Source organism: Lathyrus oleraceus, chromosome 4 (genome assembly GCF_024323335.1).
Source record: "Lathyrus oleraceus cultivar Zhongwan6 chromosome 4, CAAS_Psat_ZW6_1.0, whole genome shotgun sequence".
NCBI lineage: Eukaryota > Viridiplantae > Streptophyta > Magnoliopsida > Fabales > Fabaceae > Lathyrus > Lathyrus oleraceus.
Window position 1 is genome coordinate 303,782,238 of NC_066582.1, and position 15,786 is coordinate 303,798,023.

Sequence of the window (15,786 nt, forward strand, 5' to 3'; positions counted from 1 at the left end):
AATATCATTTGTCTATAATTATCAGGCTTGCAATACCTTTTAAAAGACAGATGTGATTTAAGATACATCTACAGACACGAGAAGGGCAATTTCGAGTTTTCAGAGATGTAAGTGCACCCCTACAGGTGGAAAGAGCATTTCACTTGATAAATGTATTTTTCTCAAAATAAAATAATAAACCATTACCCGCACCATACTTTTGCATTTCTAAGTCTTCCTTACAAAAGAATACATACATCATATACATATACCTAATACATATACTTACATCATACATCCCTTTAAGATTTACTTTCAGACAACTAACGGCGTTTGGCGCGCCATTATATTAAAATTACCTTAACAGGTGCTCCATTCACCTTAACAAGTGTGAACCCAAGTCACAAGATTAACTCTCAAAATTGATCTCATCATTTTGTAATCACTAATTGATTGAATAATGGTGATTACAAATGTGTACTATATGCACCTAAGCTTTCTTCTATTGTGCAGCCTTTATAATATATTACATATTACATACAATACAACACCCACAATGTGGGAGGAAGAATGAATGAATTTGAATATGGAATGCGGAATGCGCCTTTCTGTGTATGTATTGGAAAGCAATATAACACAATATCATGCCAGCTCTCCAAACTATTCATGTTATTCCAATTTCTGAGGACCATGTACACGTTAAAAATATTACCAGATTAGATCTTCCAACAGCTAGCCAAAATGAAATCCTGATGACTTGAAGGCATTACTAGAAAGATTTGGCAGTTTTAGAAATGCAACAATGCCACCGGCAAGAGCACAGATGGAGGCCAAAACAAAGGCAGGAATATTGCCACCACCAAAGAGAGCATCCCATGGACCAGAACCAAGGGATATAATCATCTAAACAAACCAATAATACATCAAAATAGCACTAACAACATTTACAAGAAATTCAAATTTCACAAGAGAAAGAGGGAGGTTCTGATTCAGAAAGCAGCAATTACAGAAAAACAAAATAGAAGTTTACTGATATACTCTTCCTTACTTGTTAATTAAGATAATCTAATGCGCAGGGAAAACATAAATCTACTATACAAGTCAAGGTTGGCCACTCCCAATTTTAATAGCCCATCAACCAACAAACTGTCCCCTCTATATCAATCTAAATAATCAATTACTCTAGGAGCTTATCAGACCAGCTTTTAACTAACAAGGCGTAACTTATTGACCTGCACCTCCCTTGGATCCACCCTAACTTCTACTGCAAACCGTCCTAATTTGGGTTGGAAGAAAACAGATTTTTTATGGTCAACTAAATAATAAGCCAGATACATTAGCATAAGCAGACACTGAAGAACACCAAAGCCACTAGTTCTATTGGTATAGATATAAATATATAGATATAAATGATAAAAATAACACCGGCTTAAATAAGCTATTTTTTCATATTACAGTGGTTTTTCAGTCGTAAGAACTTTTAATTATTCTGTTGTAAAATTAGTTACATTGAGTTTCATACAACAAAATAACCAGGAAAAAACTAAAGGGGGGAAAAGTCTCAGTTGCATAGGAAAGAACAAAACACCAAATTGCACATCATAAGTTTTCTTAGAATTTGGATTGGACCTAACTCATCCCTACAAAACCGGCTTGTAAGGTGAGAATTGTTCCACTTATAAACACAACATAGGACATATCTCTAAACAATGTGAGACTAAATTCACCCCTTCAAACCCAACACAATGAATGTGTTGGAGGCTGCAATGAAGGCAAATCAAATATCGCAATTTAGGCGACTAGGAGCAAACCGCAATGAAGGCGCCAAGGCGGAAATTCCAACAAGTTTTGTAATAAGAACAGCCACATACCAGTGACATCAAACTAAATAAATAAATAAAAACAAAATAACAATACAACTCTAAAAGGGTCTGCTCTCCAATTATGGAGGAGAGGACTAACATACAGCAATGTTTGAGAAGAATAAGGTACCTGTGGAGCAACAATTGCAAGATTTAGAACTCCTATAGCCAATCCTACAGAAAAAATCAAACATTTTCAAATCTGAAACTTTTGACAGCCCAAAAATTAAGAACATCTCCATTTAATACTAACCTTGGCCACCACCTGAATCAGCAGTTAATTCTGCTGTAACAGCAAATGGAACACTGTAGGTAATCTGTAATATAAATATGGAAATTTATCCTGTCATGAACTTCCATATATATATCTAAATGAATTAATACCATGGATGGTAAAGAGGATTGGTATGGAAAATAAGGAAAATGATAATGCATCAAAATAGTTTGAATGTGCAAACTTTACTTACCGCAAGTGGAAATCCAAGCAGAATAAACACAACCAAGGAAGCAACCTTGATTCCTTCACTTGCTCCAATTGCATGTTCTATTCCTCCAGTATAATCGTGGACAGAAATTAGACTAATGATAGCAGTGCCAGCCATGCAAACAAAGACGACAAAATTGCTCACTGCCCATACTGATCTTGCACCCATCCACTTACACATTGGTTCAATTAAAAAAGAGCTAATTCCAAGCACAACCTTTAAAGCCATAAGTGAAATGTGAGATTCATAATTGTTATGGAAATAATGTCTAAAAAATCTAATTTACTAAAAATAAATACGAAGTCTCCAATCATCATTGATAAAAACTAGTGATAAATCTCTTTAAAAAGTATTATGTTCAATATTGAGTTCTTACAGAATTCAATAGCAAACCAAATGCACCTTCTCTAACACCTTGATCATAAAGTCCTACTTCAGTAGTGGTTCCTTTTGGATCCCCGTGATAAACCTCTCTCCCCATCCAATCCGTATCAAACAGAAAGAAGGGAAACCATGACAACTGCAAACAGACAAGTTTGGAGGAAATATAAGAAGGATCTCAAATTAAAGCATCGGCACAAGGCAATAAAAATACATTTACTACCAATGTAAAACAAACATAACTGTGATGTCAGAATAATCTTTTGAACATAAGCACTGAAGTACCTACCCAAGTGAGAGCCATTACAACCAGCACTGAATGCATAGCAGGTGGCAAATGCCTTAAACTTGTTAACAAGTTAACCAATACTGCTCCAGGCCCATCCATTAAATTTTCATTATGATCTTCCCCAGCATTGAAACTCTCATGCTTCAGGTTTACAACTTCCTCAGAATGATCCTCTCTTGTCTCACCATTGGACTCATTTATAATAGATATAGGCTTTGATTTAGAAAATTCAATGCCATTTTGTTGTTCATCCAATAAAGGAGCAGAATCTGATAACCGGTGATGTTGACTTGCAGTAGTAAGGGGAACTTCATCAGCAAAATATAGGGTTACAAGTGTGCATAATGTCAAAAACACCTGTCAATAATGCACAATGAGATAATAGGTATCAAAAAAATTATATATACATTTAATGCAGTATGTTTAGCAGTATATGATTGAAAACCTTGACAGATCTGCTAGCTAATAACCCCGGGAAACAATGACTCCCTTACTTTAGTAGTGTTTCTCACTTTGTATCACATACCCAAGGTTTTAAATAACGATCACGGGAACAGAAACAGAAACAGCTAAAGAAACTGAAGGCGAATGTGGTTTCAATAATCAGAAGGAAAAAAGCTGTGCATTCTTAGATCAGTTATGCTTATGATCTCTGAACTTATAGTAACAGAAAGTCAAATATGAAGGTCCAATTAAAAGGATTTTCAGTAGTAACCTACCACAGCAACAAGAAATGCTGCCTTAAGATTGCCACAGGCCTCACAGCAAGCTTTAGTTGTTAAGAAAGGGAACCATCTGTTAAGGTAAGAAACGACAAAACATTAATTGGTAGTAAATATAGAAAGAACTTTAATAGTAAATATAAAAATAGAATTACATATATAAATCACATAATGGTGTATTTCTCCAAATCATGCAATACTCACTTAACAGATTTCACGGCATTGCAACCAATGTTTTAAATATCGCAAGTTAACTTGCAAAATCACATGAGTTTGACATCTCAGTCACCCCCTACGATCTGAATCGTGAGCAAGCTCGACTTGTGTAAGATCGAAGAAAGATCGGAACAAAATCATTTCTGGATCGTGAAGTCGCACAATTTGGTAAGTTCTTGTTTGATTCTGGGCAGAACCGATTCGGGTCATGGACGAACCGGTTGGGACAACCCAAATATTATTATGTTTTATTTTTGCACGCGACCTTCACCTTCTCTCTCGACCATCGCTGCCTAACACACTCTCTGTCATGCGCAAAGCATAACAGTGCGGGCACTCACAGTCTCACTCTCCCTCAATCGCACAGGGATGCTCTGTTCTCTATTCTTTGCGGCCACCTTCTAATTGCAATACTGCTCCCTCAATTTTTGGAAGTAGTAGCAATTCTTACTCTCTATGGCATTCAAGAAATTCTCCTTCAAGGAAAACTGGGAAATGATGGATTCTACATGTTTTCGGAGCTCATGACTCAATCACCAACTAGTTTCAACAAAAGAATGCTTTCCCTTCTGTTGATTCAATTTCTTGTAGTAGCAATTCTTACTCTCTATGGTATTCAAGACTTTGTCATCAACGTCTTGATGTCTGAAGAATTGTAATATTTCATTTTCTAACAAAGGAGCATTGAATTTCTATTCCTCCTCTTGTTTAGGGAAAGCACATAAGCTTTCCTCTCATCACCACTACCTATACATTACCAATTGCACTAGTCTTCGGTGACTTAAGGGTGCCAGCTTCTATCACCTCTACAACTGGTTTTCAGAACTACACCTTTGTGGATGCTCACACGCGTTTCAGTTGGATTTATTTTCTCAAAAGAAAAGCTGAAGCACGTGTTATTTGAGCAATTCAAGCTCATAGTAGAGCTTCAATTTTCCTTCAAAAACAAGGATGTTCAAACTGACAAGGGTGGAGAGTTTCCTCTCTTCACTCAACTTCTTTTGCATTAATCACCGTGGTATTTGTCCAGACACTCATCATCAGAGTGGAGTTATGGAAAGAAAGCACATGCATATAATGGAAAAGGGCTTGCATTCTTGTATTAGGCATCCTTGCCCTTTAAATTTAGGGATGCTACCTTTGGCACTAATGTCTATCTCAACAATAGGCTTCCAACCTCTTCTCTCAAGTTTGAGGCTTCCTACACTAAACTTTTTGGTCATCCACCTGACTACAAATTTCTCAAATCTTTTGGTTGCTCCTGCTTCCCACTACTTAGACTTTGTAATAAACAAAAACACTTAGTATAGGTGTCAAGAATGCATCTTCCTCGGATACTCCACCTCTTACAAAGGGTTAGGTGTCTTTCACCTAATGGAAGAATTTATATCTCATGTCATTTTCAATGAACATTCTTTTCCCTATCCTAACCTCTTTAGTCCCCAACCAAAACCAAAAGCCCACTTATAAACCTGCAATCATATCCACTATTCCTAAACACATTATTCCTTCCAATACTGACCCTAACACTCCTTAATCCCAACTCCTAACTCAACTTCTACTCAAACTCAACTCCTACTTAGGACACATCCTTCACTAGCACCTTTGATGTGTCCATGGGCCGGATACCGAATTTTCAAAACAAAAACAAAAAATTTCCACCTTGACCACCAATTCCCAGAACCAAGTCTCTCCCTGCTAATACTCATCATATGCATACCAGGTTCAAAGATGGTATTGTTTGTCCTAGGCTTCATCCTATTCTCCTCATTGCTCATGTTGAGTCAAGAAACAAAATGCAAGCCCTGGTCCCACTTGGCTAGCTGCCATGACTCAGGAGTACAATAAGTACAAAGCTAGACTTGTTGCCAAGGGGTTCTACCAAAGATGGGGTGATGACTACATTGAGACATTTTCAGCATTGATCAAGCCAGTCACTGCCAAAACTGTTCTCATCCTGGCCCTCTCTAAAAGTTGGCAACTTCATCAACTTGATGTTAACAATGATTTCCTTCATGGCATCTGGGAAGAAGAAGAAATGTACATGAGTCAACCCCTTAGCTTTGAGTCCGCCAACAAAACTCTAGTGTGCAAAATCAACAAGGCTTTATATGGCCTCAAACAAGTACACAGGCCTTGGTTTGATAGATTCAAGGGTACTTTAAGTGTGATTTCTTCTCTCTGTCTATTCTCAAGCCTCTGACCTTGTCTACATGTTGGTTTATGTTGATGTCATAATCATCACAAGCAACAACCCTACTCTCACTCATCATATTGTCTCCAAATTACACTCAATATTTTCTCTTAAGGATCTAGGCCAACTTGCATATTCCTTGGTATTGAAGTCAAATACAAGCATGTTGGATCCATTTCTCTATCCCGGAGCTAGTATGTCGAGGATCTTCTCAATAAGACTAATATGTTTGAATCCAAACCTCTCCCTTCTCTTGTGGTTGTTGGTCTCAAGCTCTCTAAAGATGGCTTTGATCCCTTGACTAATTCCACAATATACGTCTGTGGTGGGTGTTCACCAAACCCTCATCAGACCCGACATTTGCTTTTTTGTCAACAAGAAGCGCCAATTCATGGTTAAACCCCTTGATTCCCACGTGCAGCTCCAAAAGCATCCTACGATACCTCAAAGGTACTATTTCTTGGGGCTTGCAATTGACTCCTGCATCCATCTCTCTTTAAGCCTACTGTGATATTGGTCGGGGTTCTGATCCTAATGAGAGGAGGTCCACTCAGGAGCTTGTTTGTTCCTTGGAAAAAAATTCATATCTTGTGGGCCAAGAAGCAGCCAGTCATATCTCGTTCCAGTCCAGAAGCTTGGCCCTTGTTACCTCTGAGCTTCTCTGGATTCAATCTCTCATTCAAGAATTGGAATCAGTTACTCCTCCCTATATCATCCATTGTGACAACAGACAACATAAGTACCATAGCTTTGGTTCACAACTCTATTTTACATGCTCGTACCACCAAGCACATGGAGCTTGACCTTTTCTTTGTAAAGGAAAAGGTTCTCAATAAGCTGCTGAGAGTTTTGTATATCCTAGGTCATCATCGTTGTTTAGATATCATGACCACGGCCCTATCTACAAACAAATTTGAAGAGTTTAGAACCAAACTAACTGTGTGGGATTCTTCCTCATCACCCTCAATTAAGCTTGCATGGGAGTATTAAGGGAACTAACTTTAGAAACTACTAGAATAGTCTAGATACCCACGCCATTGCATCTAGTGTGCACTAGCTGCACAGTATCCCCACTAGGTGTAACTAATTCCTTGAATTTAGGAAACTAACAAATTGAAGTTAGTTAGAAATGTGGATCAATAAATAGATCTCACTCCTTGTCATTCGATTTCAACTATCATAATATAGAAAACAGAAACAGATTCAATTTAGAATTCTCTCAGCCATTTATGAATTCTATGCATTTCTAACAACAACAACAACAACAACAATAATAATAATAATAATAATAATAATTATTATTATTATTATTATATATAAATATCCATGTTGTTGTGCCCTATATTTTGGACATTCCTAGTGTCAACGTGTCATGTCTATCATCCATGTTTGTGTTTCAAACCGTTATTCTTTTCTAAAGATGCATTCTCCCATAATACTACAGCATAAGTGTAGAACCAACTATTCTCCCTTGACTGGTGTCTAGTTATTCCTTTTTATAAGAGCGCACATTTCCGAAAATGAGTGTAATAATAATAAAATGTTCAATTACTAAGCAGTGCAATGGATTTTATATAGTTAACAGTGTGCAGAAAATGGAATGACACCAAAACATTAGTAATTTCTCACTTGTTCCACTTTCCACTAGCACCAGAAGAATATCCTAGAATGTTTCCCACTGCCATCCATGAGCAAAAGACAGCATTTGATACATTGCGTTGATCAGGACCTACGAATGAGCAAAAGTGTTATTTCATAATGTCTCATGACTACCAAACAAATATTTTAATGCAAGATGAAAAACAATGATTCCCATTGTGGCTGTTGAGAACTTGAACAATTTACTTTCACAATAAGAAATGCTTACCCGACAGATCTGCCAAAAGTGCTCTAGCTGGCCCCTATATTTAAATTTCAAGAAATACAGGGTTTAGTTTCCCATTGTTCAACTACATCATCATCAGTATAAAGTTAATGTAATGGAAGCACACTTTAATTCATTTAAAAAACTTGCCTGCACTGTGTTGTTGGCAAGGTCCAGCATCCAGAACCCAAGAATAAATACAACAGCAGCCCTTGTTCGAGTCCCTTTAAATGTACTACAATTTTGTTTTTTACGGATGAGTACCATCAATATCTTCTCATTTAAGTGAAATTTAAAAAGAAGAATAAATTAAATGAGTAAGAAAAGTACAAAATGATTGAAACAGAAACCTGCAATGCTCTTTTGTATCCCCTAATATATATCCAATGTCTGCAGAAAACCCGATCAGTATCACCTAAATTATAAGACTTAGCTTAGCTTATATGCAATACAATGTAAAAAAAGCATGTCAGGAAACAAGAGTGTTATGAATACTTACAGCCAAGGAAATCATAAGAGATCCTGCAAGAATGAATGGACGTCTTCTCCCAAATTTTGAAGTACATTTATCACTCCAAATACCAACACAGGGTTGAACCTGTAATTTACCAGTTTAAAACCAGCGCCAACAATAACAAAACATAAATTTGTTTGAAGAACACCATCCAGTGTTGTCGATGGTGGATGGCGGTCCATGGCGTAGAGCCAAAAATCCTGCCATTATAGCGGATTATGGCGAAAAAACCAGCAATATCGGCCGGTATTTGCCATTGTGGCGAGCCCGATAACCGCCATGTATACCCGCCATAGCGGCCATGGCGCCGCTATCTGATAACACAACATCAACAAACAAACAAAATTGGGATTGCAAATATCAGCAATACTAAAGAATGGCTTAAGGAAAATAAATCACAAGGATGAAACAGCAAGAGGCAGATGCAAACTTACAAATAGTTCGCATAGGCACACATTACCATTGATCATAAAATTGTTGTATATGCCAATAATATCACTTACGATCAAATGGAAACTAACTCAAAAAAAAATAGAGATGCTTGAACATATTTTAATGAAGCAATAGAAAGCAAAGAGCCAAAATAGTAAGGCCGGACATGAAATAAACTTCAAATTCCAAATGTGATGCTGATTCAAATCATAGATGAGAAGAAAACCTACCACAAGACCTGTAATGGGGCCACAAAGCCAAATAAATGAAGAAAACGCATGTCCTATTCCCAACGTCTGCATCAAAATCATACAAATAGAATAACTATAGTAAATCGATAATCAAAATCCAAACGTAATCTAAGGGAAATAAACATATCAAAATTTACGAAGATATAGCAATTCTAACACAAATTCGGATCTGGTCAAAATTTAGAATAAATCGGTTAATCGCGTTTGGACCTGAATGTAAGGTGTGAGAAGAGAAAGCTGCAAAGCCCAACCAAACTGAACACCGGCAGCGACAGTGCAACTGAGAACGAGGTGAATTGTGGAGGCGTTACTTTTCGGCGGTATTTGATCGGAGCGCGGCGAATTGAGGTCGATCCGGTGACGAGGTTCGTCTAAGCCGATGAGTTCGACCTCAGCGGCGGAAGAAACTTTCCTTAGATTCTTGTAAGGAACGTGGATCGATACTGCGTCAGACTTTCCCGCCATTGCGACGGTGTTCTGAACATTCACTCAGATCGAGTTTCCAAAATGGAATGGTTGAAGATTTCTAGGGTTTGTAGTTTTGTTTTGAGGGGAAAATGGGAATGGAATCGTGGAAAAGAGGGAGAGTGAGAGAAAGTCAGAGAATTGGGGCGGGTGAAGAAGAAGATGGATGATGGAATGCTACCATGGTTGCTAGCGAGATCTGCTACGTTGCAGCAGCGTCAAGGATGGTACCTTGTCTCCTACTTTTACTGCCACGTGGCACCACTTGAACTATGTGGGTCCATAGTTTCCTATGAAGATCTACTTTTGTTACGGAGTAAATAAAAACAAACTTGAATTTCCCCGAACCGTCTAATAAGATCGGTTCAATATAAAGGGTCAATTCAGAGCTTTGTCTGTTCAACATCTTCGCTAAATCATGCATTGTGTTCATTTTAGTTGTTGGAGTCAACTCAACTATATCTTATATATAATGTTGAATTCATCGAAAGTGATTCTAACCATCGTTCATATATAAGTATTGTGGTTATATCACTCAACATCTTATTCATCTATGAAAAACTCCATTTTAAATGGTATAGAAATAAACAAACCTACCTAGTAGTGTGAACACTTCGCTGAAGAAGAGAACGAGTCAAGTCTAAATTGCATCATAGATCTGTTAGATGAGGCCTGCGAAATAGACCAAGTTTCGTTCTATAACCAGAAATAGGATTATATGTGGAAGTTGTGGCGGAGCAATGCTTCTGATGCGGAGGAGCAGGAGTGTACCTGTAAGGTTAGCACTCTGACGCTCAAGTTAATATTTGAAAGTGTAGAGAATATTTAAATTGTGTTCGAAATTTGTTACTTGAAATGGTGTCATTCCCTATATATAAGGGAGAAGAATAACGACGTCGTTATATTTTACACGTGGAGTTCGGAGGACTGTTGGATGCGCTTGAGGTATAGATCTCATAGGGTTAGGTATATGATAGTCCAGTGGTCATGAGGAGATTCTATAAGTGTGATTGAGTAGTCGGTTGATATGTTTTTGGCACGAGGTGTTCTCTCTCAAGATGGTCGGATGGAGAAAGGTATGATCGGCTCTGAAGGTTATGGTCGTCCCAGAACAGTTGGCCCCAAGGCTTATCGGGCACTAAAGGACACCTGGGAGTCTTTAATAACTGCAATCAGCCTTACAATGTTTCATCTTTTTTACTTCAAAATTGAAAGATTTCAGTATCTGTAACAGAACGAGCGGGGGACAAGAGCATTTAAGGTTGTCATATTACTGAATCGTTTTTACTTCTTCTCTCCAACATGCCACCTTAAGCACGCAGGTTAGGGAATAATTACCCTACATAGGGTATTTAAGTGCTCATTTCTCTCTATTGGATTGATAAGATGGAATATAGATTATACTCGTATATTTTTTCTTGATATTCGATATGAATCGTTGATCTTCATTTTGCCCACTTTCCTACGAGGATTGAGGTGTTATTCGTTTATTTCTTCTTTTTTGTTGTTACCACATACGTGTCCATCCTCTTTGTATCGCTCCGCTTCGTTTGGTGAACCTAGGTCTTTGTTTGATTAATTAGTTTGATGGCGGCGATCAGGTGGAAGATTACTTTTAGATCGGACCAGAGTATTTATCCAATAAACCCGCTTTTGTTTAAGGGGAAGAAATGTCATCTAGTACCTTATAAATAAGGGTTCCCTCTGATTGGGGTATTCTACCGGTTCCAGACGAGAAAAAGAATATTTCACAAGTTTGATGGGTGCTTTATCCCCTTTTACTCTTGCGTCTTTCAGAAGTTAGGTGTTTGTCTTCAGCTAATTTCTTTTGAGAAAGAGGTTATGGATCATCTTTGCATTCCCCTTCGCAACTTCATCCCTACTCCTGGAGTTTCGTTCGAGTATTTTAATACTTGTATGAATATTAGGGCAGAACGGGTTCAGCTTCTCGGGACCTTTTTTTCCATCTTTTTAAGGTATGCCATGCCTCAAAGGACGCCGTTGAGCACGAGTTGTTTCTCTCCATCGTGCCAGGAACCAGGTCTTCAAGGTCTATATTGATAGTTAGAAGGATTTTAAAATTGACTACCTTCTTGCTAAGGCAATTTTTGTCCTTACTCGTGAGGAATTTTGTGTAACCTCATCTTCTTCTACCGGGTAATCTGAGTGCACGGATCAGAGACGGTGATTTTGGTCGCTGGACCATTTATCCCATGGTGTTAAATGTTATTGGGTCTCTTCTGAATCTCTTAGTGATGTGGATAGGGAAATGAAAGCGGTTTTTCTCTCGTTTTCAGATTATCTGATACCCTACATTGAAGTGGCGAAAGCAAGTTCCGTAGAGGTGCAGAAAGAAGTTTTCGGTAAGTTATTTTGTTTCTTTTTCTCCATGGTGTGTATGGATTTGATCAGTATTCACCCTTTTATTTTCCTTTCTTTTCTAGATAAGTATAAGAAAAGTCTCAGATCTGCGTCCAACATTACATTAGAGCTTGGGGTTCCTATACTTGCTTCGACTTCTTCATAAGGTAGGTACAAGAAGAAACATTCTAGTATTGGGGCATCTTCCCCCAGTAAAGGTCGGGTAAAGAAATCAAAATAAGTGAAAGTTGATTATGCGATTGATGGTGGTTGTACTTGGAAGTTGTGGCATGATGGACAATGACACTGGTGAAAGCATCCACAACTCCAAATAAGGGTAAGCAAGATTAGGAAATGCAATAGAACGTTAATTCTTAAGCCACTACTCAAAGTTTCCTATCCCTAGTCCACCAACGTAAGCATAACAACTGCTCTAGGTACAACACATAGACTAATGGTTAGTATTCCTTATGTGCCCAAAATCAGATTAAAATAGTATCTCACATAAAAAGCATTAAGAACAAGGTGCAATTGAATAGAATTATAGATCAAATTATTCATGTAATATCAAATCAAACATATGTCTCAACAATAAAGGGATAGAGTGACACTATTTTCTCTTACAAGGAAATAATCTTTAACGAGGCATCTTATTTACTAAATTCACTCCTGAGTAGCTTTTGAGGAGACGCCATTTTGCTGCTGCAATGTTCTCTCAGTTCGTGCTTCTGGACATGACTCTGATTATTAAGCTTCTGAAGAATGGAAAGCTTATGAAGTTGTGTTACTTAGCCAAAGATTCTAAAGATCTCAAGCTAGACGTTGAGGTTATCAGGGTTTTGACTGAAGATTATGAAGATTTTGAAGATAATGAAGATCTCAAGTCAGAATATTGACATTGTTAAGGTTCTGACCTAAAATTCTGATGTTTCTGAATCCAGCTTTATGTTTCTTCATTTCATGCTTCATCAACTTTCATCAAAAGCCAATGTACTTGAAGATAAGATCAAATAGGCACGTGATCAAATAGTAAATAGTAAAAATCAAATATTCTTTCCACTACCTGATTTCGTGGGCAAGGACAATACTATACATCACATCTGTCACTGAATTTGTGAGTGAAGGATAGTACGCAGTATCACTCCTTTCACCATCCCACAATGAACAACCGCTCTCTTTGGTTTCTCCATTTTATCCTCCAAGGTCTTCTCCTTATTCTATATAAGTAAGACTTAGAGTCTTGAAGAAAACACACATACATATAGAAGAATATTGAAGCGTTGCAAAACTTGACAAAGTTTATTTGTGAAAAGCTATCAATTTTCTATACATTTTTTCTTTAAGTATTTATTTATCATTTGTGTAAAATCTGCTTGTGTAGAAGCAACTTGTAACATATAAAATATTATTCAAATTGTTTGTTTGATTCCTTAAGGAGACTAGGGTATAGTCTGATTCTTAAGAAGACAAAGAAAGTTATTTTTTTGTGAGTCCTTAAGGAGACTAGGGCATAGTCGGATCCTTGAGAAGACAAAGAAGGTAATTCTTTGTGATTATTATAATCAATTGATTATAGTGGATTAAGTCTTTGTGTATAAGGAAAAATCACCTTGGCAGGAGGACTGAAGTAGCTTTGAGTTTAAAGCAAACCAGGATAAAAGTACTTGTGTTCTTATCTCTTTGTTATTAATATTCCAGTGGTGTTCTTGAGTTGGTAAAAAGCTTTTGTTTTTAAAACCCAATTGAAACCCCCCTTTCTTGTGTTTTCACACCTTCAATTGGCATCAGAGCTCCGATTCTGATAGTGATAAAAGATTTATCAACACTTCAACGTGTTCAGTACCGGTCTAGTTTTGTGTGAGAAACAATGGTTGCTGCTAACGTTGTTAACAACAATGAGAGAGATCACTACAGTGATAAACGACCAATATTTGATGGTGAGAAATTTGATTAGCGAAAGATAAAATTGAAAGCTTATTTCTTGGATACAATGTTGATCTCTGAGATCTTTTAGTTGATGGCTACATTCACCTAGTTAATGTTGAAGGAAATAATATAGCAAGAAGTGTTATGTTTGATCAACAAAAGAAAGATTTAAAAATCATCATAAGGACAAAACTATACTTCGAAATGTTATCTCTTATACGGAGTATGAGAAGATAACAAATAGATATTCTGTCAAATCCATATTTGACTCTTTGAGGATGACTTATGAGGGGAATGCTCAAGTAAAGGAGACAAAGGCTTTGGCCTTAATCCAGAAGTATGAAGCATTCAAAATGGAGGATGATGAAACTGTTGAGACTATGTTCTCAAGATTTCAGATGCCTGTTGCAGGATTGAAAGTTCTGGATAAAGGATACTCTATAGTTGATCATGTCAAGAAGATAATCATAAGTCTCCCTAAAAATGGATACCTATGGTAACTACTTTGAAGCTCGCAAAGGATCTTAATAGTATTAGTCTTGAATAACTTGTTAGTTCTTTGAGAAGACACGAGATTAAACTCGAGGAAGATGAACCTCAAAAATGAGGTAAACTTGTTGCGCTAAAGTCCAAGCCTGAGAAGACAAGAGCATATCATGCTGAGGAAGAATCAGAAGGTTTTGATGAAGACTCAGATAATGATGATGAGTTGTATTTGATTTCTAAAAGGGTCAACAGACTCTAAAAACACATGCAGAATGGGCAAGGGAAGTTCAGAGGAGCTAGAAGGACTGTTGGTCGTTCTGATTCTTTGTTTGGATAAAAGAAGCAAGATTCTGGAAAAGAAGTTATCTGCTTTGAATACAAGGATCCAGGCCACTACAAAAATGAATATCCTAAACTGAAAAAGGACATAAGGCCTAAGAAGAATTTTTCTAAAGGCAATAAGGGAGGGGTTGATGACTACATAGGATGACTCAAAATCCGAAGAAGAAGATTCTGATGAAGAACAAGCCAACGTTGCATTGATGGCAACTACAGCTAATCCAGAAGGTTCTGAAAAACCAGAAGACAAGATGTTGACATAATCAGTATTAGAATCAGATTCTGAAAAGGTATTTTATGAATTATCTCATTTTGACTTAGAGTTATGTCTCTCTAAAATACTGGAAAAGTACCAGAGTCTCCAGAGTAAATACAAGGACCTTAAACAAGTCTAGGTAGTTACTTCTGAAACTCACAGGGAGCTAGAGAAAGATATTTCCTCTCTAAATGAAAAAGTATTTTCCTTAGAAAGTAACAACTTTGCTTTGAAAAGCAAAATTTCAAAACTAGAGGAGAAAATAGTCTCAGAAGCCTCTGGTACTGATTGCTTCATTAGATATGACAGAGTATTCCTATACTTTCTGGCTAAAAGCACATATAGAAGCAAAATGGCTTCTTTAATCTATGGAGTAAGCAGAACTGGCAAGAAAGGTTTAGGTTGTACAATTATAAAATCTGACGAAAGTCAAAAGGTAAAACCAAAATCTCTCTATGAGCATTTTGTGTCTGGTAGCACTGAGCTTTATGTTTCTGCACAGACACAAAAACATACAAAGGGTAATGCTCAGATCCCATGTGATTATCCCTCTGCTTAAAGACCCAAAGTTGTAAGAAACTCTGGGAAAACTAACAAAAAAGGACCTAGAAAGTGGGTACCTAAGGATAAAATAATTTATGTTGCAGACATCCATAACAGCTCAGCTGAAACACCAGTTATGGTACTTGGATAGTGGATGCTCGCGACATATGACAGGAAGAAGATCTATGTTCCAAGATTTGGAACTTAAGCCTGGAGGCTTC

General features: G+C 37.2%; 1 protein-coding gene across 2 annotated transcripts; it reads right to left on the reverse strand.

Annotated features, from left to right (window-relative positions):
* Positions 1 to 167: 167 nt before the first annotated feature.
* On the reverse strand, positions 168 to 9,906 carry LOC127075241 (sucrose transport protein SUC3). 2 transcript variants are annotated; one of them, XM_051016727.1, is made up of 14 exons: positions 9,400 to 9,906; positions 9,169 to 9,234; positions 8,492 to 8,590; positions 8,343 to 8,407; positions 8,143 to 8,227; positions 7,996 to 8,029; positions 7,758 to 7,857; positions 3,716 to 3,791; positions 2,997 to 3,353; positions 2,703 to 2,846; positions 2,309 to 2,542; positions 2,095 to 2,158; positions 1,972 to 2,015; positions 168 to 882 (listed from the first exon to the last, which is right to left on the reverse strand). In XM_051016727.1, exons 1-14 carry the CDS (start codon positions 9,652 to 9,654, stop codon positions 712 to 714), a joined length of 1,794 nt encoding a protein of 597 aa, XP_050872684.1. In that variant the 5' UTR covers positions 9,655 to 9,906; the 3' UTR covers positions 168 to 711. The 2 variants fall into 2 exon arrangements, with proteins under 2 accessions (XP_050872684.1, XP_050872685.1); XM_051016728.1 differs by having other exon boundaries at positions 8,323 to 8,407; positions 9,400 to 9,511.
* Positions 9,907 to 15,786: the final 5,880 nt, after the last annotated feature.